General features: G+C 47.3%; 1 protein-coding gene across 1 annotated transcript; it reads right to left on the bottom strand.

The window, feature by feature from the left end:
* Positions 1–1,126: 1,126 nt before the first annotated feature.
* jag1b (jagged canonical Notch ligand 1b) lies at positions 1,127–26,574 on the bottom strand. Its single transcript, XM_076164274.1, has 26 exons — positions 26,240–26,574; positions 25,660–25,965; positions 18,510–18,561; positions 15,783–16,040; positions 15,169–15,229; positions 12,782–12,912; positions 12,566–12,685; positions 10,941–11,054; positions 10,739–10,852; positions 10,526–10,639; positions 10,059–10,105; positions 9,372–9,545; positions 8,772–8,922; positions 7,806–7,970; positions 7,529–7,642; positions 7,272–7,385; positions 6,988–7,101; positions 6,434–6,550; positions 5,614–5,641; positions 5,042–5,127; positions 4,324–4,437; positions 4,119–4,228; positions 3,702–3,941; positions 3,008–3,139; positions 2,612–2,753; positions 1,127–2,053 (listed from the first exon to the last, which is right to left on the bottom strand). The coding sequence occupies exons 1-26, from the start codon at positions 26,294–26,296 to the stop codon at positions 1,581–1,583; spliced, it is 3,648 nt and encodes a 1,215-aa protein (XP_076020389.1). The 5' UTR covers positions 26,297–26,574; the 3' UTR covers positions 1,127–1,580.
* Positions 26,575–27,291: the final 717 nt, after the last annotated feature.

Raw genomic sequence — 27,291 nt, 5'->3', positions numbered from 1 at the left:
CCGACACGTTTGGCGATGCAGCACAGACAAGACGCTTCAGTCGCTCTCCAGAACAAAGACAACTTTAATTCTCTTTTCATACAAAATATTTAATAAATATGACTTTCAAAAATATATTGCCGGATCAACACAGAATTCTCAAGTTCATAAACAAGTCAAAAACAGGACAAAATGTTGCCACGATCTCAAAGGATTAACAAATGAGATGTTCGTCTTTAAGAGCCTCATTTAAAAAAAGAAACAAATGTGCACAGAAATGAAGCAGACTCTGATGAAGGCAGTGTGTTTGATCTGAATCTAAAGTGTTCCCATTGCCCCCCTCCCCACCCAACTCTTCAAGTACTCACCATCTAGCTTATGGTATTGCCACGACTAAAGCAGATGGGGACTGTGGCGTGTCGTACGGATGCGACCTGCCTTGCAAATTGTTGGATTTTTAAAGACTTTTCATTTCCATCAGTGGGTTGAAATGAAGCTGCTTAAGGATTTAGTTTTTTTTTGTCCCTTAACGTGTTTTATCCTTTAGTGGCGAGTGCCGCGCCCTGCCGCCTAGATCCATCCCTCAGAGCAGCCGTGTTCTTTTTTTCCGTTGTTCTAACCTCACTCGTCTTCGATCAAGGTCCTGGCAACAAGTATTGAAATGTCAAATGCGTGGAAGAAACAAAAACAAAACAAACAAAGTAATTTCTTTCAGGCCAAAAAGTGCCCATACCTTTGTCTTCTTTGAAATTTGGCATTTAGAGAAAGAGTTTTGGAAAAAAGATTTAAAGAATTACGTCCTCGAAAGAAACTGGAAGCTTCCACAGCTATCAAAACCTTCAAACTAGACAGAACATATAAATAAAAAGGAATGATATCTTAAGGCTCTTAGAGATTATTAAGTTAATAAATCAAATATACACAATGATTAATAAAAAAAATGTACATATCTACAAGTTCTAAATCGACACATAAATTCTTCATATTGGCAGCAAACCGCTGACATTTAACCCCTTCCCCCCCTCCCCCCCTCCCCAAAAAATAAAAATAAATAATAAACTTGATCTTTTTTTTTGTTTTTCTTCCTCATTTGACAGTTTGCTGAGGTCTAAAAAGCTGAAAAAAAGGCACTTTTGCTCCAAAACAAAACTACGAGAATTTAAACATGTACTAAAACAATTAGCTCTAGTGTTGAACGCGTCATATATTTTTGTCATTGTACAACGATTACTCTAAGAACCACATGTCCAAACAAAAAACAGAACAAAAAAAAAGGGGGGAATGAAATGCATAGGAGGAACTTTAGCACACCGGTTCAGCGCTGAAATGTTTACCAGTGCCTTGTGTTTCCAGCCAACCACAGAAAACTGTCACTGCCAGTGTGAGCCAGCTTGTCAAACTTAAATTAACACGGGGGGCGGGGGGGAATATCGGAAAATACTAACCGGGGGTCCAGACTGACATGACAGTTTACCAACTACACATGCCAAAGCTTCCCCCCCTCCGTCCCCCTCCGTCCCCCCCCCCCCCTCTCCCCCGATTCACCCACCACCGGGGGTGCGACGGCGTAAGGCTTGGTTGCACGGCAACGCAGCCGTCTGCTATACAATGTAGTCCATCCTGTTTATGCTGTTTGCTGTCTCCAAGTCTCTGTTGTCCTGTTTATTAGTCCAATTAGGATGTTTGCCGGTCGTGGGATTGGAGATGGCCGTCTTCTCGTCCCTCTCCACCAGTGTGTACGCCGGCTGTTTGGCGAAGCGGCCCTTCTGTAAGTGCCGCTCCTTTTCGTCCTCATCCCCCTCAGGATGATTTGTCCTTATTTTGGCAATGATGGAGTTCTTGTTTTCGTAGTCTTTGATGGCCACTGTGAGGCCCACGTGCTTCTCTATCGGGTTCTTGATCTGGTTCAGCTGCTCCCGCACGTTATTGGTGGTGTTGTCCTCCGAGCCCGAGGCCGACGCGTTGCCGTGGTTGCTCTGCTTCCGCCGGCGACGCATGCACCACAGCAAGATGGAGACCAGGATGAGTACCCAGACCACGATGAAGATCGAGCTGAGGAGGGGCACTAGGTAGTCTGACAAAAAGAAAAAGGGGTCAAAGGGTCAAAGAGAATCAAGTCCTGGTGAAAAAGAATACCTTTTATTAGTTTAGTTTAAGTATTGTTAGTAAATCAACCCAAGTATGATTTGGCCCCAGAGCCTTAATCGAGGAAGGAGGCGGCTTCTCTTGTCTGCAGTCTTGGCAACAGTCTGCTGTCACTGTGTTGTGACGGACGGTGGACACGTGTGCGAGTCTCACTACGTCTGCCAGCCAATCGCACTGTAAGCAAATCTAAAGCTGCGTAGCAAAAGCAGCTCTGCTCTTTCCATGCAGACCCTCGCTACATTCTTACTGCACTCTATTCCATCTGTCTTGAGAGAGCCGACATGTTTGCTCCGAGCCGTGTGGGAGATTCATGCATCATTATTATTCACAGGCACCATCACAGTCTCAGCTCGCCTCTCATCTTAGCCGATTTCAAAAAACAAAACAAATCCACCCATCCCTCTTTTTCTTTTTAAACACAAGCAAGTGTGTGCAAGTTCAGAAACATTGGCTAACTGTTTAAGCGCTGAGCAGAGGCGGTTCATACCTGTTTTGCTGGGACTTGGCACGCGCACCTCCGCGATGGCAGTGATGATGGTGTTGTTCCCGTTCCGTTTGCTAACCAGGTCGATGATCCTGTCCGTGATCTCTTTGATCGGGCTCCTGTCCAGCCGGTGGTCCTCAGTGGACTGCAAACAAAAGAGGAGACGGTGAGACGTGCGACTGTGCGTCTTCTGTGGTTTACGTTCTATATCGTCCTCCTGTTGATTGTTTAGACGACGATTGCCAGACGATGACGTAACTGAAGTTCAATCGACCGCACGTCTGATTAAAGCGCCTCTTAGCGCCGTAGGAATGCGTGCTTTAGGCTACTGCGCTAATTGCTCTCATTGTATGTAAAGTAGACACAGACAGACGCGTGGTGAGGTGCGGGGAAACGTACGATGCAAACGTGGATCTCGTTGCCGGCGGAGAAGGAGGGGTCGCAGGTTATGGACAGGGAATGCTCCAAGGAGAAGTTCTTCACCACGTACAAGTGCCTCAGCTCCTTACACACGTGCTCCACAGTCAAGCCCTGGACACAGAAAGAAAAAGTTAAATGTTAATATGCGTGGAAAATAGAGAGAGAAGAAAAAAGGAAGAGCTCAGCCTACATTTTGGCAGTATGGTCAACATACTCTTTGGTTGGGATCCACCTCATTTAGATTTCAGACCACAGGCTCATATGCTTGTCACTATCTGCTGTCATGCTTGTTAGGCAACTGGCGACTGATGAGCCCTGTGTGGTGACACAGTCGCCAGTGGTCCTGTTTGTACCCAAATCCATATGATCCTGAAATTAATCTCTGGGTGCGGTCGGCTTAGAGTTTAAGAGCGGATTGGAACGAGTCGAATGTTTGGTTCTGAGGAACACCAAAACTTGGATACGGTTATTTACCAATACACTATTCCTGGAGCAGAAGCGCAACTTTCCAGTCCATGTCTCCTGCACAGAGAGGCCCCTGGTTGAGCACTTGAAAACCTGATCTTTCACAGTTTACTGCTCCCATTGAAATCAGGAGTGAGGGTGGAGAGGCGTGAAAAACGACCCCAAAACCTTTCATTCAATCTCCCTGCCCGGTGCCTAGGTGACTCACTCGAGGCATGGTCTCCTTGTTGAAGGTGAAGGTGATGTTGGCGCAGCTGTTGTCCTGGTAACTGGAGCTGGGGTGGCATTTGGCGGGGGGCGGGGGAGGGCTGGAGCGCCAGCACTCTCCCAGGCCGAGGCAGGGCCTCACAAAGCAGTGGCCCTCCCTGATGGGGACGCAGGTCTGGCCTGAGGGACAGCCGCCCCGGCCCTTGGCGCCGAGCTGGCACGACTTGGGGCCGCACCACATCTGGAGAGAGAGAGACCTGGCACATTACTTCATTTCATTCAGCAAAAACCTGCTATAGAATTTAATTATACGGCAAACTAACACCCAATGAATTCCTTTAAATACGGTACAAGCCCTCAACAACATTCCCATATTCTGTTCCATATACAGAGACCAACAGTGTGTGTGCAGACGTACCCGCGTGCACACAATCTTCCCATTGGTGCAGTGGCAAGTGTTGCAGTCTTCGTCCCACTTGACTCCATCGGGGGTGCCGTGTCCGTTCACAGAGCAGGGCTTTCTCGTCACTGTGTTGAAATGGAAGCGCGGCGTTGAAAACAAACACGCTTAATAGTGTGTCAACGTGATTTATGTGTGTTTGTTTTCCAGCGGAGACACGCACCTTCCTGACAGTGGGGTCCCGTCCTGTCTGCTGGACACAGACAGCGGTATGCGTTGATCTCGTCCACGCAGGTCGACCCGAAGGCGCACGGTGACGACTGGCACTCGTTAATATCTGCCGCAAAGAAATGATGAAGACGTATGTAATGACTTCCTTATGGAACAAAGAGCACCGCTAGAGAGCGCACATAGAGCCGGTGTTAGGAGTCTGCACCCATACTCTAATTCCTGGACTGAATTCACTAAAGTAGTGTGTGTCATGTGAACTGTATGTACACACACATACATGCACGTTAATAAGGAAACACGCAAACAAACTTTAAATCAGTCCCGGGTTATTTGCCCTGTGCAGCTTTATTAAGGCGGCATCATTAGCAGGTATGCGGGAGCTAAAGGCCGGACTTAACAGAACAAAGGCTTCGCAATGGGAAAGAATGTGGCCATCTGAAAGCCTTTAAGAGGGAAAACAATCTGTGTAATCAGTGTCAGGGAGCATGGCTGATTAGCTGTTGGCCCGCTAAGCCAGTTTCCCCGGGGGACGGCAGCGCGGCCCGGCCAGAGTGACACTGAAACGGCTCGGCCTGGCCCCCGGCCCGACACGCAGATAATTGGCCGGCTAGACCTGGCGTTTGGAGCGACTGTGACACCGGCCCGTTCTAACCCACGGCTCAGGGATCAGGCGGAGGGGGGGAGGAGGAGGAGGAGGAGTTAATACTCACTGATCCGACAGTCTGGACCTGCAAAGCCCGGGGCGCACTCGCAGCGGTACCAGTTATCCCCGTCCACGCATGTTCCACTGTTGTAGCTGGAGGAAGAACATTTAGAAAGGTCAGACGTGAGAGAACGGAAAGGTTGATGTCAATTTGTCGTTGTGATGCATGCTGGGAGGCCTTCGGGCTCGATCTACACAGTGACAGCACACACCCTCTGCACCAAAACATTGTATGCAGGAATTTCCTCACCCCTCAACATAATAACACCTTTGAGAGACAATTGAGGCAATCAAGCGTGCTATGTTAGAGAGACGAGTCCACGCCGCGTGGGATTGATTGTGCGGTTTACTACTGTTGTGTTTGGGTGTTTGCAATCTGAGGAATGACACAGAAGGGTGTATGCTCGTTTCTCAGACAGGGAAGAGACGGTGAAAGAGGGGGAGAGAGAGTGAGTGAGTGACACACAGAGAGAGAGAGAGAGACAGAGAGAGCCTGCAGGTGAGAAACTAACGTGCAGGAGGAGCAGCAGCAGCGTGTTCACATCAAAACTCCACAGGAAATGTTTGGCTTCCACTTACCATGGGTGGGGACTGCAGTCGTTGGTATCTGAAAGACAACAAGAGAGAAAGGGTGGGAGTGAGAGCCAGACAGAGAGAGAGAAGTGTGTGTGTGCCATTTCTTTTTTCTCTCCCTCCCTTCATGTGCGAGTGTTTAGGGCAGATGACAGCGAAGAGCACGTCTGAGCTTGCGTGTGCAGAGGCATGTTGGGCTGGACTCCACGCTGCCTGATTACTCTGCCTTATTAACTACTCACAGCAAACAACCGAGTCAACTCTCACCCGAGAAATGAGTTCCAGCGCCATCCCTTCCCTCCCTCCCTCCCTCATCCCCCCCTCAACCAGCGCCACCTCCACACCCAGATTCCCACCCCGGCTGCGTCTCCCTCTTGTTATAAATGTCGGGGAATTTATGTTTTGGAGTACATGCACACAGGGCAGGGATCCCAGGGAAATGGAGGTGGGCTGTAGAACAAGCCGACATGTCACTGTTTGGACAGGAATGCAACATTGAGAGGGAGAGAGGGGTGTGTGTTGGAGGTGGAGGGGGAGGAGAACCATCTGTCTCCACTTTCCTGAGTTTGAGCCCTTTTCTCCCTCCTCCTCCTCCTACTCCTCCTCCTCCTCCTCTCATGGCCGGCAGCAGCCAGGGAGAGAAGGAGATTAAAGAGGTACAGACCAAGAGGAGATGGGAGAGGAAAGAACGGGACGATAAGGGAGAGGGACCCAACCAGATGCAGGATTGCACCTCTGAATCAAACGGGGGGGCCGCGTGCCATTATTAAAACCAACGCTCATCACTCCCTGCCCCTTCCTTAGCCACAACGTCCCCCTCACTCACTTTGGGTGCATGTTGGTCCCTCCCAGCCTTCCTTGCAGACGCAGGTGAACGAGTCCCCGCTCACCACGCAGGTTCCTCCGTTCTCACAGGGGTTTGGAAGGCAGCTGGAGTTCTTGGCTGAGAGGAGGAGGAGGAGGGGGGGAAAAGAGAAGAAGTGTCAGTGTGAATAACTTTGGACCATCGACGCAATCAGTGTCCATGCAGCTTAAACAGTGAGAGAAGAGACTGCTGGGTAGTTTGGCTTTTTTTTGCTTGGGTTGACTTTTTCCTCTCAGGGAATCTGCATTCCTCAACTTTGAAGTGTTGTGTCAGTGCAATCAGGGACTTTAAGCGGATATCTGTCAGCACCCGAAGGGGAAGGGAAACTGGGTGTGGTCGATGGGAAGAGAGAAGGAGCGGCGACAGAGCGGAGGGAGAAAAACTGTTTGGTGGGATCTGACAGATCTGATTAAAATGTGACGCAGATGACCGCACTCTCCCACTAAGCAATCTTGTCCGTGTGTGTGTATGTAAACACAACTTTCTACTTTAAGTGCCGGGACTGTGCGACTCACCTATGTTGCATGTCGTTCCCTCCCATCCCGGTGAGCACTTGCACTGGAAGGTGTCTACCTCATCGTGACAGGTACCTCCGTTGTTGCATGTAGCTTCATCACACTGGCTTTCCCCTGCAGTGATCGTTTGAATGTTAGGACGTCTTCAGTTGTATACTCATATTAGTCTGATTAACGCAGAAATGCCAACATTTGGAAGCCTCGGTAATCATGTACAGCAGTGTGCATACCGTGAGCCTGCACAGACATCACAGGTGCAGAAAAAAAACAAAGTGGGCGCTTACGGGAGTGGCACGTCTTTCCCTTCCAGCCATTCTTGCACTCGCAAAAGAAATCAGTCACCAGGTCTCGACATGTCCCTCCATTATGACAGGGGTTGGTGCTGCAGTCATCAATGTCTGGTGGAAACATGAAGACAGGAGGATCATTTATACCTCGAGACACTCATCTGAACACGTGACGCAGTACGTTGAACCAGTTTCAGTGTTTTGAACATGTCACAAGCGGTAGGCATGGATCCCTCATCAGCTGTCACACTCACTGATCTCGCAGTGTTCCCCTTCCCAGCCGCCGCCGCAGATGCACTGGTACACGCTGACTTTGTCGATGCAGGTTCCGCCGTTGCGGCACGGGTTACTTTCACAGTCGTTGATGTCTAAAAGGAAAAAAGGGGGAATGAAGAGACGTGAGATGGAAACACGGCTATTTTCTTTCTTTCTGAGACCGAGCCAACGAATCATAATCAGTCACGCTTGTGTCGTCGTACTGTGCTCTGCAGTTACTATGGAAATTGTTGTTGTATATTTGGGAAGTCTTACTCTCATGACAGTAGGTGCCTCTGAAGCCTTCCTGGCACTCGCAGCTGAACTGGCCCCCGGCCTGACTCCGACATCGCCCATGAGGTCCACACACATTTGACGAAATGTAGCGCTCTCCTCCCGGTGTGCTGTTGGACGCCACGGCAACTGTGCAGCTGTCAATTACTGCGGAGAAGAAAGGGACGCCCGCCGTTCGAGAGAACAGGAAACAAGGGGCCGATTAGTCGCCTCTTGTGCCGAGCGGGTTCTTGCGAGTTTACGCCAAGTTCAAACCCCTACTGGATTTATCCACTGACAAATGCTTCCCTTTAAGAATGTGCTGAAAAAACGGTATGATAGAGGCAGCGGAGATAAGCTGCTCTGTTTTTCTAAGCAATTCAGTGAACTTTTTTTCTTCCCACTTAAGACCCAGTTCCTCCTTCTCCTGTCTGATCAGGTTAGGCCAGCAAAGTGCATTTGCTTTCCCCGCCGTAATCACTTTGTTCTTGCCAAGAGCAGAGACAATCTCACCGTCTACGGTATCTGGCTCTGTGGTCGGTCCGCTCACTCACCCACAAAAATAAAAAAAAGTGCGCACTCATTGAGGGGGAAAAAGAAAAGAGGTAGCCCACCAAGTCTGTACCAAGAACACACACAGAGCCATCGGGTCTTTGCCAGGTTTTTAGGGAACACGGGAGGGGGAGACTCTTTGGAAAAGCTTTTTCTGAAGAGATGGAGGGCGCATTCATCACGGCAGCTGCACTCAAAAACATCGCACCTTGGCCAGGAAACTCTGGTGCACGGATCTAATATATAGGTATTGCTCTCGCGGGGAAACGTTTGGGCAAAGTGTTCAAGCAAATGGTGCAAACCTGGCCTTATACAGTATTTCACTACAGCACGCCATGCAGATCACCTTACAGTCAAGTCCTGGAAAAAAACAAAGAGCTAAAACGCTTTGTGGTTGCCGAGCGGCAGCAGACGTACCTTTACACGTGGTGGTGCGACAGTGGTCTTTGAGGTGAGAACAGTTTTTGCCCTCGTAGTCCTCTGGGCAGGCGCAGTAGTAGTCTGTGGCCAGGTTGTAGCAGGGCGCTCCGTTCTGACACGGGTTGGGCAAGCAGTAATCGATATCCAGCTAAGGGCAGAAAGGTATTGAATTGAGAGCGGTGAACCTGATAGCTGACATACTTTCTGCTACACTAAACAGAGCACAACCCACAGCATCCTCCCTGAAGGCTGTGCCAGGAAACAACACACGCACAGCTCTTGGAGGAAGGGGGAAAAACAAGGCAGAGACATAGGAGCCGTCCTCCGAGTCTGGGCTTCAGCGCTGAGGAATGTATCCCGCTGTAGCCAGGAGCAGCTTCAACAAAGCACTCCCTTTTAAAAGAGGAGGATTGTGGAACAACAGCCATTTAAGAGGGTGGGGCAGGGAAACTTTACAACAAACCCAAAGATACAGCAACACCGGCAGAAATGGTCGTGGGGGCAAAGGATTAAGATGCGACACGATGGCGCAGGGGATTGCGTGCCCGTGTGTTTAATCCTGTGCGTTAGCGATAGCGTCATTTCACTTCGTCTCACCTGGCAGAGATTTCCTGAGAAGCCGGCCAGACACAGGCACTGGAACCCGTTGACTTCGTCCTGACAGCGCCCGCCGTTGAGACAGGGCGAGCTCGCACACTCGTCGATGTCCCTCTCGCAGTGCTCACCGGCAAAGCCAGGGGGACACGTGCAGTGATAGTCGTCTACCAAGTCCTACGAGACAGAGAGAGAGAGAGAGAGAACCCAGAACCGGGGGTTAACCTCACACAGCCGCAAATTTGATTAAGTGCCTTGACAGGGTGGGGTCCAAACAATAACTGTTAAACCAGGGGAAAGAATGGAGGGCAGAGAGGGGGGATGGCTGCGACAAGTTTGGAGGAACATTATCACAGATCCACAATTATTTCAACACATTTTCCTGGCACGGGCTCAACACAATAATGTTTATGGTAATTCAATCTAATGCGGTCAAGGAACTTGTGTGTGTCCCTCCCTTAGAAACCCCTCTGAACCCGCTCCCCTCAGATTTGATTTCAGAGAGGAATTCCACAACAATTCCACTGTCGGTTTTGGGAGAGAACGGTTTACAGCAGCTATTTATACAACCGCTGTAAACGAGTCGGGCCTCGACATGAGACACGAACAAAGACAAATCTAATAAACAAACAAGCTGGCAAACAAAGTGGCGATAGCAGATGAAATAAATGCTTTTGACACGACGCATACCAAGCAAGTCCCTCCATTTTGGCACTGGTCCTCGCAGTCGTTTATATCTGCACAAGAAGAGGAAAAAATGCAGGGTTAACGAGCAGAAATCTAATAAAAACATTTTGTGCTCTTTGAAAACAAGTCTGTGCTTTTAGTTTCCCATGCTTGGATTGTACGAGACAGAAAACCCTCGGCCAGAGCTGGATAACATGCTTGCAGAACCGGTGTTGCACATTATTGAGCAATCCGGTCTGGCGCTAAGTGGAATTAGTCCCGGGTTTGTTTAGAGACGCTGATGATCGCCGTAGCCGTGGCAAAATTACGGGGGCAAATAACGGCACAAGAAAGAGCTGCTCTGTCTGCCCCTCTTCATTCGTTACACTTTCATATCAGGCTAAGTGAAGGAAAAGAATGGGAGAGAGAGACAGAGAGGAGGCAGACGAAAGACAGGTGTCCCATTCCACAGCTGCCAGCCATCAACTCACTGATGTCGCAGTTCTGCCCCGTCCAACCGGTGACGCACTCGCAGAAGTATCCACCAATCAGGTTGCGGCATGAGTTGGCATTGAAGCAGGGCTTGCGATCACATTCGTCGGCATCTACAGAGTAAGAGTTGGGGGGGGGGGGTTGGCGGTTAGTGTCATGTGAGTGTGCAGTTGACAGGTATGGAGCGGTGAGATGAGACGCCGGTGACTCACCGATCAAGCATGTCTTGCCTGTCCATTGTGAGGGACAGAGACATTTGTAACCGTTGACCTGATCCTGGCAGGTGCCTCCGTGGTTACATGGGTTGGGAGAGCATTCGTCAACATCTGCAGAGAGGTCAATTCTGATTAATCAGCCTCAGATTTCCTAAAATATGATCCATATTTCCTGAGCTTAGGTTGGGTGTAGTCTTACTGATGGTGCAGGAAGGGCCGCTCCAGCCTGGCGCACACCGACATTCGTAGCCTTGGCTGGTCTCTGCGCAGCTTCCTCCGTTAGAGCAAGGGTTGGACAGACACGCGTGTTCAGCTGGAAGAGAGGAAAAACATTTAGCAAACAGATCGGCGCCTTCACACACAAGCTTAATACATTTCAGGATGTTTTGGGTTAGTCCTTCACTATGCCGGATTTTGTCTATTTTCTTCACCTCCTGAGTGCCAAACTGTGTGTGTGGTTGATATTTTGGAGGAAGCTGAGAGAGTTGTTTCTAGTTTGGATAAAGCAGGAGCGAGATCGGCTACACAAAAGAAAGAAATGTAGAAATTGGCATCTCAAACAATGGATTTCAACCTGTCGCACTACTCAAGACCTTCGCTAAATGCTGATTCTAGGCATTAGCCCTTCTTCCTGTTCCGCTTTGTCTTGATCTTTTAGACTGCTTGCATTTTTTCTGCAAATCAACTCTTTTGAAGCTGCTGAAAAAATGTGTCTTCTTATCCACAGGAATGACGAAATGCACCACTAAACAATTAATTGGATACAGAAATGAACATGGATAGCCAATTAGCTATTGGCCATGCGTGAAACTATTTTGAGCCTCTGCCTATCATCCCTGAAAAACTCATTCCCCAGCCACAGGACCACTGTCAGCAGAACACACCCAGGGGTCGACTCCCCTCACAACACAGACACCTTCCCACCTCATCCCCTCCTCTCCTCCCCTGAAAGCCTGCTAGAAATCCCCCCTCTCACTCTCATTACTCGCCCGGGAGACCACACCGCCAGGAAATCATCTTTCATGCTAAGTTGACCTGACCAACGCACCGTGACTTCCCTTCCACTCCCTGCCATTCTTCTTCTGAGAGGCGGCAGAAGATGAGAGAATGGCGGGAAGGCAAGGGGAGAGGGCAGGCTCGGCCCCAGAGGTTTTTCCTTTATGGACGCGTTGAGCATGAGTGGGTCCCAAATGAATCAAAAATGAATGATTCACTCAGGGAATTGCTGGGCAGTTGGAGACGATCGTTGGGCAGCCCTTGGTATGCCGTGGGGAGGATGGGAGAGGAGGGAGAGGATGCAGGGCTCTGCACCCGGGGGCCTCTCTGCTACAATAGCCCCAACGTATCTCTAGTCTGTGGACCTCCTGTTACAGAGGGCACGGTTTCCTGACATCCCTGCAGTTAAGCTGTCAGCACCCTGCGAGTCCCAGATTTAATGAGGAAAAAACCATCATCTCTGCAGTAAGTGTTCCCAGCAGCTGAACCTTAGCACCACACCCATCTGTCTTGATTGCCCGAGGAAGGGATGATCAGTCCCTAAAGATCAAACTGGTGGATTACCTGATGTGGGGCCACTCAAGCCAGAGTGGAAACAGATTACAGCCGCACTACCATATCCTCCGATTACAAACTAGAGGCACCCCTGACCCCTCTTCTTCCGTCTTGCCCGAATACAAAACGGTTTCTTTTCCAACTTATTATCACTGCATGCATGAGCTTGTAACCCCTTGAGAACAAATCCGTTCTTTCACTTCGAGGACCTGGGCTCAAAACTAAAAATGATGGCAGACTTGGCTTCATGTAGCCACCTGGTAACACACTCACCTCTCTCACAGTTGGCTCCAGAGTAGCCCTCTGCACAGGAGCACTGGTACTTGTCAGGTCCTGTGTTGATACACGTCCCTCCATTCAAGCATGGCTGGTGAGTGCCACAGTAATTCAGGTCTGGGAAAGAGACATTTCACAGGGCTTTAGTTTGTTTTGACACAACATGAGCCGCTCCCATGCAGACTGCAACTGAAATAAGAGAGTGAAATTAACCTTTATCGCAAAGATGGCCACCCCAGTTGGTTTCACACAGGCACTGCCAGGGCTCCACACAGGTGCCGTGGACACAGCCGGGGTGAGGAATGCACTTGTCGCAGTACTGACCCTGCCAGCCATACAGACATCTGCGGGACACACAGGGAAGCCATGCAATCAGACATTTAGACTCAGAAATAGGATATAAAGCAGGAATGACCACACACACACACACACACACACACACACACAGAGAAACCACACAATAACTTTGAGACGTTCAAGATTATCCCTGTGGTATCTGAAAATCCATATATTTTAGTGTTTTCTTTATTCAAAACCTTTGCAAGCAGTCCAGTGATAATCTGCAGTTAAGGAGCTAAACATTAGGACATACAGCACGGATCTGGACACGATAAACACACAAAGAGGCAGTATTCCTGCTTGCCCTCACAATTGGGACACGTCTTAAAAGGCCACAAATGAATCTTAAATAGCAGACATGTTTATGCAACAGGGTTTAAACAATACTTGGGGAGGAGGAAACGGTGGAGTATTTAGCATGTTACCAAACAGAACAAAACAGTAAATTACAGCTCCAATGGGATCTTTAGCATGGCTAACATTAGCATGCGGCCAGACGCTCTGTGTAAGAACACAGTGCCTGTGGCTTGGCAGACAGAAGGGGCATGTTCAGCCCCCTCTCCGCCGTTACTGACAATACACTGCTGCTCTTCCAAGCTTTTCATCCTGGTTCTCATGAGTCAGGAATCAAGCTTTGGCCCCAGGGCTGAGGGATGGAGGGAGGGAGGGAGGAGGGGGGAAGAGACTCGCTGACCACTGAAACCTCCAGGTCCATAATTACACAGATAGTGTTGGCCTTCGCCTCCTGGGCTCGATAATTAAGACGACAATCCAGCTCTTAGCCAAGTCTGATAAGTCCGCTCTTTAAAAGGTGACAGAGTGGTGATACAGTGCTGCTCTGGAGCCTAGTGACAGGAAACCCAATGTCCCTCTGGGGGGAGCAGCGTGCTGATTAGCCCAAAGAAACGGACGGACTGTAAAAATAAACGCAGCGTTTAAGTAAACCTCAGTCTGTGATTAAAGGGGCTATTCTTAAAAGTGTGCTAATCCTCTCCATGAGAAGCAGAGCAGGATTCCCCTAGCGAGTCATTTCCAGTTATTACTCAGCCAAATTACTGGGAACAGCACTTTACATTCTGTAGAATAAGTAACGCACATAAAGTTTGTAGCTCTCATCAGAAAACTCTCTTCTAACAATCTGTACATTGTGGCTTTGTAATGCTTTTCAAACTAGTGCTCAACTGTGGCAATCATTGGTCTGCAGGCCCAGAACTATGAAACCTGATGGGGCCATAAGAAATTCACCCCTGTGAATGTTGTTAGCTGTGCGTAAAGGTAGTGTCACAGCCTGCTGTCAGTGCTGCCATGTAATGCCGTTGTTCAACTCTGTATGGCAGCTCAATGATGGGAAAAATTACTCACCGACTACAGCAGCGGTAGTGTTTGCCTGCTGAGTTTGTGGCAGAGGGCATATAAACACAGTTAAACCCAAGACTTTGAATATAGCCACACCTGTAGAGCCACTAAGGCTGTTCAACCTCTTGTTCTGCCAGTGGCCACACAAGCTGTTCCAAGAAACTCGATGATGTCAAAAGCCTGGGAAAACAACAAAGCTGCTGCAGAGTAAGAACAAACCCGATCACCCATGTGCTTGATTTATGGCCAAACAAGACAAGAGCTTCAAGCTACCAATGTCTTCAGTTCTAGCACAGTCTGGCCACGTTGGGCCTCATCCAGAACGAGGCTGAGATGGCTTGATTGAACTGCACACAGTGCCCCTGCGCTGATATCCATCTGTGCCTGGCTTTCCCTCTGGCTGTGTCCATAAACAGCATTAGGAAGCCATTAGCTGCGCAAACAATACACTTTAAGCTTCGTCCGGAAGTTACATGATTTGACTGATAACAATTGTCTCATTAGGGGGAACACATAGGCAACATTTCCGGTTTTGAGCCTCCTTTCCTCAGACCGGCAGATCTGGTCCACAGCTCCACAAGAGATTTCCGAGCTGCTCAACCCACATCTCTCCTCAAGCCCTGGTACCGATCGTCTCTTGGCCAGAAAAATGAAGTGCATACGGGAAAATGTCGATGCCATGACAGAGTTGACGCTTGGAACCGATCCCTACATAACTCTATGATCCACACCACAGGCCTTCTGGCGCCGGCCTCCATAATAAGCGAAGGCACTTGAACAAACCCGAGACCAACTCTAAATGGAGACATGTCATTTCACGTAGTAAAAGTGGAGTCACTAATAACAGATTGATAAATAAAACGTCGATCAAAGAAAGGCTGACGGAAGCGGTCTCGATCACTTACTTGCAGCCACCTGGTTCTTTGCACGATCCATGCTCAGTGCTGCAGCCTTGTCTGCAGATGGCTGGAGGAGGAAAAAAAGGAAACATTATTGACTCACCAGGTAAACAGATTAAAACTTGGTCCGGATTTTTTTGGCACATTTTTATCCTGTCCTGGTAAACTATACTAATATTATTTTATAGAGCATTTGAGTTGGCAATAATGAACACTGCCGTTATCTCATCTACTCCAGACTGAAACGGAGCCCGTATCGTATCTCAGCAACAACTTCTATATCCAATTACATGTAAAAGATAAAAATGGAGACAGTATCTTGGCTGGTTTCTTGGTGTATATCCTGGTCAGAGGACAGAGGAATCATGGAGAAAAGCTCAATTCAATAGAAAAGATTGAAGAAAACCTTGCAAAACAGCAAGTTCAGACACAATCTCTCCGTCATTGCCAATGCTGTAGGTCCAGACAATGTATCAGCATGAATCACAGATAAGTGTCTGGTTCTTAATTTGAGAGTCATTCCTAGTCATACATACTGTACTGACATGACGTCTCAAGCTACCTTGCCTCCTTTTCACCAGAAAGTGTCGTCATTCATCGCTCCAGACTGAAGAGCTTACCCGTGTTGCAGTCCAGTCCGGACCAACCTTCCAGGCAGGTCTTGTTGCCGTTGTAGTCGCAGGTGTAGTGCCCAAAGAACTCATCCCTGGGGCGGCAGAACTTGTTGCAGCCAAAGCCGTAATAGTGTTCGTCGCAGGTGACCCGAATCTGGTACTCGAACTGAGCTACGGGGCCGTTGTGCGTCAGCTTCAGCCAGTGAGGGCTGGGGTTGATCATGCCAGAATGAGATGCCTTCTCTATCACCTGCCCGTCTGCACCTAAACACCAATTTCAACACCATCAACATCGACTGCAGCTGCATCTTTGGGGGACAATTCAAAATATACACAAATACACAATATTACTTGACGAGATGAGCATTTGTTGAGTGTTTGAATCAAGGAAATAATGAAATGCCTGATCTGGTGTTGTGCATTTACGAGTTGCAATGTTAGTAGTGATCATACGGCGGTAACCCAGAAATGTCCCAACAACTCAGCACAAATTGCAGAATATCTCTTAGATAGCAGATGACATGTAATTAAGGCAGCCGTGCGTGCTGGAAAAGAGGAAAGGCACAAGAAAAAAATGCAGAAAAAAGCCTGTCTATAATGAGTACTCTTAATGCTTCTTTTCTCACACTCTCTCTCCTGCTCTCCCTGCTCGGTTTCCGTTTCTCAGGTTTACGGCTTGAGGATGTTTCTGCTGTTGGATGCTGCCCTCTGCAACTGCTCAGGCGCGGACAGAACCACAGTCACCATAAATTACAGCGTGAGGACACCAACGCCACAGTTGCCACTGGGAAGGTAGCCAGTACTTCAGCTCTTTTTTCCTCCTTCGCAGCCTTTCTCACGTCTAAACTTGTACTACTAACACCAGTAAGAAAGGTCTGGAGTCAAGATATGTATACATATGCACAAGTTTCTATCTGCACTTCAGTTGGGGAGCAAAGGCCCAAATACAAAAACACAGAAAAACAGAGACCCGGGGATCGACTGTTTTCTCTAGCCGTGTCAAATAAAAGGTCACGGTTCTGTCAGATGGGCAAGGACTGGCCGGGGAGCCGAGGGCTGTAATGAGCTCCATGCACAGAGCAAACACAGTTGTATTGTGCAAACATGCTGAGCTCAGTCTCCATCCACTCGCCATAGTGCGCACACATACAAGACGCTGGACTCACCCACAAACGTAAAACTTGCTACTTGATATCTAAATCTTCACTTGGGAGAGAATGAAAAATGTGTCACACACGTTATTTACTGTGCTCACACAAGAGAGAGGTGGCTGACCGGTGGGTGAATCGCTCCTCTGTGTAGTATGATGCAATGCAACTGAGGTGGTGGGGGGGTCCGCTGTCATTTATTTACTATCCTCTGGTGTGTGGGGGGGGGGGATTGGTGAAATCACAGTACCCGGTAACATTTCACAGTGGTCTGGAATCCAGCGCCTAGCCGTGTGGCATTTCTCTACCGGCTGTTGGCCTGCAGTGTCAGGAGTAGCACATCCTTGCTACCTGCTGCCTGGCTCGGAGCGCAACATAAATCAGATGAGCTTTACGACCAACCAAAGGCATTAAATTCAGTTATCTTAGAAAAATAACTTATCTTCAAAGGACTTGGATTCAAAGACTGGACGAGCCAAAAAGGCGATCGGACCATGAAGTGAACAAAGGTTAAGGGAAAAATGTGGCACAACCATGTGCATACAGAAACCAAAAATTAAGCTTTTACATTTTGAAAAAAGGGTTAAGTTTGCAGTTACATGTCAGTCTAGTCAGGACAGGTCTAGCTAAGGGGCCCTGTGCCAGCCTGGTGGAGCTCAGAGGGGCTTAAGCAGCACTCAGTGTGTACATTCAGGGGGCTTTTCACACCAATGCCCTAATAGCTCTCTGGGGAGCGGCAAATACAGCAGAAAAGGCCGAAACCTTGTTGACCTCGAGTAGACCTGCATAAACAAGCATGGGATAAGGCAGGGACGTGCGGTCCTCCCTCAGCTGGAATCACCAGGCTGCTGCCAACCCGACCGCTGACCAGCAGGAATCCCAGAGCAGTTAATGGCAGAAACCAAAGCTGGCAACCAAGATACAGATGGAACTTGCTGCCACACTCTGTGAGTCACTTTCACAAGGAGAGCTGAGAAAGTCCTCAGATAGTACACAAAGGTCTTCCATTGCACATATGCTGCAGCGCTGGGCTCTGTCTGTAGCCCACCTGTGTCAGAGGTAACTGTAACCTCTGGACAGGATGGCTCACAGGACCTCTTCTCCACAGTGTGGCTGCAGCCCTGTCGCCATGCTGGACTGGGCGGCCGGATGAACTCTTGTGTTTCACGCCTCAGTGACAGTGAGACAGTGTGACCCTGACCCTGGCTGGCAGCACCTGCCATCAGTCATCAGCCAAATGAAAACATTTTCATAGGGGGACAGCACGGCCCCCTCTGCATGACCCACACCCCGCCTTTAACTCGCCACACACACACACACATTTCTTTTATCCACTTTGCTTCCCCTGTTCTGTTCGCCCATCTTACAGGCACCTGTCAACACACTTTCTTAACACAGGCACACGCACGCACAATGGACCATGTGGAAGAGGCCAGGGGGATTCAGGAAGAACAAACTTCCTTTGCGGGCCTTCAGCATGACTCCTCCCAGACAGTGCTGTGAGGGAGGGGGGTGAGACAAAGAGAGACAGAGAGACAGAGAGACAGAGAGAATATGGAGATGCCAGACACGGCCAAATACTCACCACTGGTATCATTGTTGAAGTCCAAGGCTTCCACTATCAAAGTGTAGGACCTCTGAGGAAGACAGAGATAAATGGAGGGTCAATATCAATACATCAATGAGATGAACATTAAGCTGTGAATGAAAGACTGCTGATTATTGATTACAGATTTATTTTGATGTGCAGCCGGCGCAAAACAAATTTTCACTCAAAATCTCATATTTTTCAAGCGTTAAAAAGGCAAAAATACAAACTCCATGTCTGCGACTTCTCCAAGTTTCCCATGACCCTTAGAGCTTGGCCTGCTACAGAAGCTGGTAACTGTTAAATTATAACAATGGTCCTGTTGATATGATTAAGAGGACAAGCTTGCAGTTGTACAGAAGTCTCTGTGTCGCAGACTGACAGACACGTCGGCAGTAGTCTGGTCTAACCGAACACCCACCCAGCACGAGGGTGTGTGGTGCGCCAAAACCAGCCAGACAGAGTATGGCAACATCGGGCAACTGGACATTCCAGTAGCAAATGGAATAAATAGAAAATGATGAAAAGGATACTTCTGCGCCCAATATGAAATACTGCATGCGTCTACTCAGCCAGACCAACTTTGCTCACATGGACCAACTTTAACAACAGCTTTGTCCAAATACACTTTTTCCACATATTTCTATGTGTGGAAACAAAAGCCAGTGAATGATTTCCAATCCTCTTAGAAACGCAGAGTCCAATCATTTGTTTTGCATTGTACGGGATTTCCAATTTCATGCTAAATTATAGACACCCAGCATCCAGGGGGGGAAGGCATGCTGCAAAGGTGCCAAGACTAGAACGCTCAAGGACACTGGGATTTTAGGCGAAGTCACGATGGGCAGAAGAAAAAAAAAGTCAAGTAGCAAAGACAACAGCATTGGTGTGTTGGATTGGAAGGCAGAGAGAAAGAAGAAAGGCAGAGAAAATGGGGGTGTAGCAGCAGAGCAAGAGAAAGAAGGAATGAAAGACTGAATGAGTGCTACACTCTCGAGGGCCTGTCTTGGTTTCATTGCTCCCGAAACGCTTTGTCTGATTCAGGGTCGGTGGCGCTCACACCAATATCGGCTTACACATCCACACTGCCCTGTGCCATAGTCACAGGGGAATGAACAACAACTCTCTGTGTGTGTGTGTGTGTGTGTGTGTGTGTGTGTGTGTGTGTGTGTGTGTGTGTGTGTGTGTGTGTGTGTGTGTGTGTGTGTGTGTGTGTGTGTGTGTGTGTGTGTGTGTGTGTGTGTGTGTGTGTGTGTGTGTGTGTGTGTGTGTGTGTGTGTGTGTGTGTGTGTGTGTGTGTGTGTGTGTGTGTGTGTGTGTGTGTGTAGACTCGGAGAGAAAGTATGCGATTGTGAGAAAGTGTAATCCACTTACAGTGCTTGAGCATCCGCTAGAGTTCTCAACTTGTTATACTCACACACTCACACACATACCCTAACAGTGCTGCTCAGAGGCATTTCTGAAATTCTACATTGCCACCCTGACACGGCCCCTCTTGCCACAATGACCTAATGGTAAACAAACCCGCTAGAAGGAAATAACCAACTGCTGTTCACTTTCCACAAAAAGAAAAGGCTGTATGACTTAGTTGCGAATCTATTTCATGGCTTTATCTGCTTTTGTCAGCACTGCAGGTTCCCAAGGAACAATTTGTCCCATCCTGTGCCAGAACTCCAATCAGAGTAGCTATCATTTGTAATGCACTGCTGATCAGGATTATTCTGACTCACAAATGACTGCAATTGCCTGAGACTAAACACTAATAAGTGACTCAGTGGCAATGTGATACCTCATCATCTACCAATACACCCAAACCTAAAGTCTACCAACACAAACAACAGGAGTCTTCACTCTCCTCCTCAACCTTTAGACAGTGTTATGTGTACTTAAATAAATACAAAGATCATATTGCAAGCCAAACACAATGCAAGAACTAAACGGTGCATTCAACAAGCCCTTCAACAGCATTCTACATGCCGAGATCAGGCTGGTTCAACACCTATAGTAAGGAAATTCATTCCCAAACTGTGTTGCATTTATTTCCCATTTGGGCATGTTTAACAGGCTACACAAACTGATCAATCACAGCTTCATCTCAATGCAGATAAAGAAAGAAAAACCTATTTGTGTGAGAGTATAGCTATTTGGGGAGGACCACCCTTAATTAATCCTATATATGGGAACAACTCTCATAACTGTGATGAGTTATCGTAAAAAAAGGGAATTCAACTACGTCATGTGACAGGACGTTTAGTCTGTCAAACATTTGTATTAGTCATCATTGCAACACAAAATTGGTGTGCTTATGACTAATGTGAGGAGGCATGGATACATATATTTTTAAATCAGGTCTTGAATTGCAATTTGTATGTCGCACGTCAGCTGTGCTGCCCCTCCAGTGACCTCTCAAGCAATGTTTCATTTTCTTATGCAAGGACGTCAGGATCAAATCTCAGTTGGAGATACACTGTTGTTGAGGAAGCTGAGAGGGTGTATTGGGTTAATGGAAATAGTGACTGATAAATGTACAGGTAAACAAAACAAAATCATGGTGACAACACACCCATCCCCTGCTCACTCCAGACTTGCCACAACATGGAAGCTATTGCAGCATCCTGACCGTCATCACTACTGACTGTTTGTGTGATGGCACGGCAGGGGCAGGCTGAACACTATTGTTGCGCCAGATTAGATTTTTTTTTTTTTTTTTCTTTTAAAGAGGGAGACACACTCATGTTTTATAATAAGTTCAAGTCGTGACGAAAGCTGTGTGTGTGTTACCACAACAACGTCACTGCACTAAGCAACGTCTTGGTCAGACAAGTAGCCTCTCTTTTGTTGGGATGTTTGGTCCCACAACAAACGACTGCGTCGAGAATGTGAGATACTGCATGACCGACTCTACATTTACTAACACTCCCTAACTCCTGGGCGGTTATCAGCTAGGAATAGTCTGCCACTGCCAGGTTCACTTTTCCCAGGCTCCCAGCTGACTCACAACTTCTCTTTGAACTGCAGAGGACACACACACACGCACGCACACAAGCACACACGTCCAAGAGTAGCATGTGTGGCCATATGTCTTCTTATCTTTGCAGGCCAACCGGGTACTGTCCAAATGACAGACAACATTAGAGATAAGGATCGTTCCAGTTCAAACCACGCCGACCTGCCAAAGAACACTCCTGAATCCCCTCACAAGGGGAATTTTCCCAACACACACACCCTCCCACTGCCTTGAGCTTAAAATGGAGCCACTTTAAATGAATCTAGCGCAACAAGAAAGAGGTACCTCTTCCTGACTAACAGGCAAAAGCAATGGCTATAGTCATAATAAGGGCACAGCAAAACAGGGTAGACTAAGGTATTCCAACAGAGAGGAAACAAACAAATCTAGTCAAAGGGATGTTGACCTTCTGTATCAGTTTTCCTGAGTCAATCACTTAAACAGTATCAACCTAAGATCTAGCTGATGATTGTGAATGCTATGTAACACACCCCATTTGCCATAAAACTCAGGCTCAGTCATGAAAAGACAACTCTCATAATCACACTCAAAGCTACTGCACTGATGAAATGGAAGGAACATACTGTTTGCCAAGAGTGTTTCATTAAAGCGGGAGTTGGAGATAGACGATGTTGTATAATCTGCAGATCTAGTCGAGCTCTGTAAAAGGTTCCCCCTGCTGCGATTAGAGAAAAACCTCACCCGATGAAGGAATCTTTCCTTTTGCCAACTAAAACACAAGAAACTGATTTAGGATCGTTTGCCAGTTAGACAAGTTCAAAACATGAATCCAGGAATGAGCGTCACAAATGCTTACTTCAACCATTTGACTCGTTAAAGTCATAGAACGGCACGGCATTTAGAATGGCGCAAGTGATCCAAATTAATGTATGTTATAGGCATATGCTTTTGTGCAGACGACTGCAGAAAACAGGAAAGAACAGAAGCCGTTATGTAACACCACACAGTCACAACACAGGTCCGTGTACTCCTTTAAGCGCTTTTCACATGTAAACTGGATGAGGTAGGGGGGGAACAAAGAGCACATTTATTTTCCTTCTTGAGTAATATGCACTTAACTGCCACATCAGAGCAGACTATATAAAGCAAATATGTCATTACTCCCACAGCTGCCTGCAGAGTTTGCCCTCAAGGCTGAGCTAGCTATTGTTCAACAAGTCACCTTATCCCCACTAATCAGACTGCTCTGATTTGCCATCAAGTCAATCTAAGAGATGCCAACGAATCAAAACTGAGGAGCCATTCCAGCATTGTGTTTGATATAAGACAGAGGAACATTTTGGCATAGAATACAGACGTAAGGAAATCAAATTAGAGTGGAATTTGGCTGTCAGGGTGACTGGGCCTTGAGGCACTAGGCAAGAGATTGCTCAAGAAAAAGAACTCAAACAAACTAGAACAAGTCAACCAAATGTGCAGAGCAGTTCAAACCAATTAACCCTCAACTAGTTTCTCCAAACAGGGGAAAAAAATAAACTCAAACTGTCATTGTGTGTGTTCCACATAGCCAAACATGCTGAGGTTGCCGACTGAGGAACGGTCACAGTCTGCGTGAAAGGCAGCTTCATCGCTGCTGAGTCTACTGCAACTGCTTCCTGTTGCTTGCCCTACACCGGCATTACAGCTGCGCCACCTCCATTATGCGCTGTAATCCTCACTGTAGTCACTGAGGGCACACCATTGTCCCTGCTTGATACACTCCGAGGGCCTGTTGCATTCTGGGTGGCTGGGCCCACACTGTGCAATAAAAGCATGAGCTGTGTTTGGTGTTGACGCAGACTGATGGATCCACACGGCACAAAAAATCCCTATGTGTTCATGTTAAAGAAGCACAGGTTACACACTGGGGGAGATGTCTGGCTCTCACCCTACCTGATCTAAGCACATGTGTGTAGCCTCATTAAGTGCAGCAGTTACTGTGGGTGGCAAGGTTAAAGCGATGAAATGCCTGGGGTCCAACAGAGCGTGACTTAAACAAAGCCCTTGGCCTGGACAAGAGGCCAACTTCATGCAGCTCACAGGAAAGGATGAAAGGGGGGTGGCTTCATGAACTCCAAGTACCCAACAACCCAATTGCCCCACACTGCCATCTGTCCACAACAGCAAATCAACTCATGAAAAGGACAAAGAGTGATATCATACCTAACCTGCCAATTGTTAATGTGCACTGAGTGAAGAATGAGAGAATCTAATGAGCTGCTCTGTTCTTCCATAACTTCAGCCAGAGTGCTCAGAGCTCCTCTGTGGTATATATTTTTTTATTGAAGCCAACATTTGACATTACAGTGCACATACAGTTATAGGAAATTTTGGAAATCGTTTTTTTTATACAGAAAGAGGGGGGAAAGGAGAGAAAGACAGAAGGAAAGAAGGTTGTAGAACTATTATTATTGTTTTTTCTTTCTTCGAAGACCCTGGGGTAAAATAGGCAATATGAGGTACAAGTAGATTGAAATTGAAACAGCAGGAAGCCGTGGCCACTGGAGGTTGTGAGAACATAGCACGGTAGTGTGTACGCAGAGTCCAGGATGGCATCAGTGATGTTGATGCGATGAGCTCATAGGTACAGTTTTTTCAGAATGTCAAACAGCAATGTAGGCAACTACAGATTGCTTCATATGCTGTGGTGAAGAAGAGAAGAGAAGAGAAAAACAAAACAAAAAAACAAAGAGAAGAAATCCCACCCAAAGGCCTGGCCCAAGCCCACATTCACACAACCCCATCCTGGCACCATCTGGGCTCAGAACTCTTATTTAACCCGCTTATTCTGGCATTTTGCCTGTTTGCATTAACATCCTTCATTCAAAACACACAGGTATTATCAAATGTTCATTTCAATATGCCGCAAGTGATACAGTCGGGAGGGAATATTCTCAGGGGAGGTAAGATGAAACTAACATGGCCCTGGTGTCTAAGTTTTAATGTCCTCTTAGTGTTGCCATAGCATGAACACAAACAGAAACCTTTGTCTTTTAAAAAAAAGGTGTGAGGACCAGTGGAGAGCAAATGAAATAAATACAGACCTTATCAAGTTGCATGGTACCCTGCTGTGAACATTGTTTAGCTGGGCACTAACAAGGAGGGGGGGGAGAATTTACTCTGGCCTGCAGGTAACAACTAGGCGAAAAGTGTGCAAAAATGCCCGACACAAACAGAAATCTTGGAAGTTCCCCATTCTTTCATTTCATTCTGGCTGTCTGAGATTATCAATGCACCCAAACCTTGAAATCACAAGAACTTGTATCCAGATTGAGATAAAAATAGCCTTGATGTAATTGGACACACACATACCAATAGACTGTTCCTTTCACCCATCAGGCACAGAGGAGAACTTTCTGGGCCAAGCTATGGGGCCAGTGAGTCTGTGCACAGTCGTACTTTTTCAGTACATGGAAATGTGCTCCAGCATAGCAAATCATCTCTCACAGACCTACTAGACTCCCACAGGCCTGTCAGCTCCATTTATTTACTCTATGAAGAAGAGCTGACACCCAGCAAGCAAGAAAGTGGGATTTTACTCGGAGCTCGGAAACTGTTTGATCTGAGCAGCTGCCAAGGAGACAGAGAAGTGTAAATACACTGAAATGCAGTTCGTCCAGCTTTTTTCTTTACTTTTATCTAACTTCACAGAGGGCTGATGTGCGGTACAACTGCAGAGGTTTTACAGAAAGTGGTATCCAAGTAATGAAAATTAGATAATGGCGAGAAACCTTAGCCTGATATTTGTTTTACCAATTCGATGTTTGCTTGACGATGGCCACTAACTGTAGGTCAGAGATTAACCACTTTTTTTCATTTGCAGCAACATCTGTGGTTATGCCCGGAATTTACAACAGGACTTCAAGTTTTAAAGCAATATTCTGTCGTAAACATGGTATGAAGGAGCAGGAGTAGACCTGTTGCAGAAGAAAAATACCTGCACCTGGGTAATTGGCCCAGATAATAAGGAGAGCAGAGACCTCAAAAGGACAATTCATCCGTGAAAAACGAATATTCATTCTTTGTTTGCTGAGCTTTTATCTCCCTTTTTTTGGAGGAAGTAACTGACGGACAGTAATTGCACAGAATTGCCCAGCAAACAAGACATTTATTAATTTTCGTTTCGTGTTCCAAACTTACCGGCCAGGCAAACGTGAAGGGCAAAACTATCCTGGATTTGTCATTCCTGCCAGTGCTCTTGAAAGAAAACGTATTCCCTCCGAGGACAGGCGTAGATCCAGTACCGAAGCTGCAGGGTCCCGCAGCGGAAACCCGAGACTGGTATTCCTTCAGGCACACTTTAAAAAACGAGCTGCACTCATCCCGCGCGCATCTGCGATCCGCCGCGCTCCGCGAGCCGTCACAACACGCGCCGCTCAGCAGCTCCCCGTTCACATTGTGCATCGATAAGATCTGCAACTCGAATTGTCCGGTTCCCTCTGACACCTGTTGGAGAGAGAACAAGTTAATGAAATGTTACCTTTGGAAGTTCAAAACATGGGGAAGTATCACAGAATTAACAGCACTTTGTCCGTTCACGCTCGGTTTAATCTTGGGTTAACTTTTATTGTACTTCCTAGCTATCGAACAATGCTTTTGCACTGCGCGTGGGTTATAAGTAGCATAGCGAATAAAGCTAGTTTACATGCAAGCAAAGTGCGTCCACACACAACAAACTGAGTGACTTTATCCGCAGTTTCGCCTGTAGTAATCCACGTACCTTCGTAAGAAAGCAGAGTAAAAAGGCAGCAACGACTGAGCCCCGTCTCAGAATCATGCCTCCGCACTGCTGTGGCCGCTCGTTTGTTCTAGTCGTCTGGCCGACACACGGCACCAGAGTCCTCCTCTGATTTAAACATGCACGAGTGGGGAAACAACACTTTGACCAGCAGAGCACAGGTTTCCAATTCACACGAGCCTGCTTCCTAGTGACTCCCTCAACCTTTCCAAGCGACTGCTCGTCTTCTCTCTGATTATCCGACAGCCTCCACTTATAAACGAAGAACGTCTACACAGTAGCCATGCGGCAGCCGCGTCCACTGCTGACTGACTGACTGACTGCTGGTCTCGACTGAAACAGGCTGCAGAAGTTCAACAGGAGGGCGGGGCAGCAGGTCTGTACTGATAAATATTTAAAAGTAGGAGTATAACCCCGCCCCTTGCATAATAAGGATAATAAAACACTTAGGATCGCTTATTAGGATTATTTGGCAGTGATTTCATGGAAAGTAAACTATAACCTAAAGTTACTGATCTGGTCATAAGATATCTCAACCGCAGACTTAAATAAAGATGAATTTTGAGACAAGCATCATGTCAAGCGTCTTCTATCCTCATAGATCCTACATTACTGCTTTGCACAATTTATACTCTTCATTTTATGTCAGCTTAAAAGGTGGGTAGGCTGACTTTAGCTGGGTTTTACTCTCCTCTATATTTATGCCATTAGGTAACACACTAAATCGTCTGGATTGAAAATGAGTTTACGTCAAGGTTGGTAGCTGAGTCAAGGGGGTTCTGATGAATGTGAGGCATGATGGACATCTTTTTCTGATGCAATACAAACCTTGGGAAAAGAGCATGAAATTCCAGAGAGTTATTCAGTATCAAGTTTCCCCAACAGTACTTTTAATCAAATACTGAATGTGAAAACAACAAATATGATAAATCAAAAGTGCCAGCCCCTCAGGCTTTATGGCTGCCGTTAGAATGTGTAAAATGGTCTGCAATCTCAGGCTATTTGCCACAGTCAACCTCTAATTTATGGTCAAA

The sequence above is a fragment of the Genypterus blacodes genome, unplaced genomic scaffold (genome assembly GCF_046128005.1).
Source record: "Genypterus blacodes isolate CSIRO-AG114 ecotype Tasmania unplaced genomic scaffold, CSIRO-AGI_Gbla_v1 ptg000012l_1, whole genome shotgun sequence".
In the NCBI taxonomy this organism is placed as follows: Eukaryota; Metazoa; Chordata; class Actinopteri; order Ophidiiformes; family Ophidiidae; genus Genypterus; species Genypterus blacodes.
The sequence above is the reverse complement of the archived record's forward strand: the minus strand, read 5'-3'. Positions and strand labels throughout refer to the sequence as shown.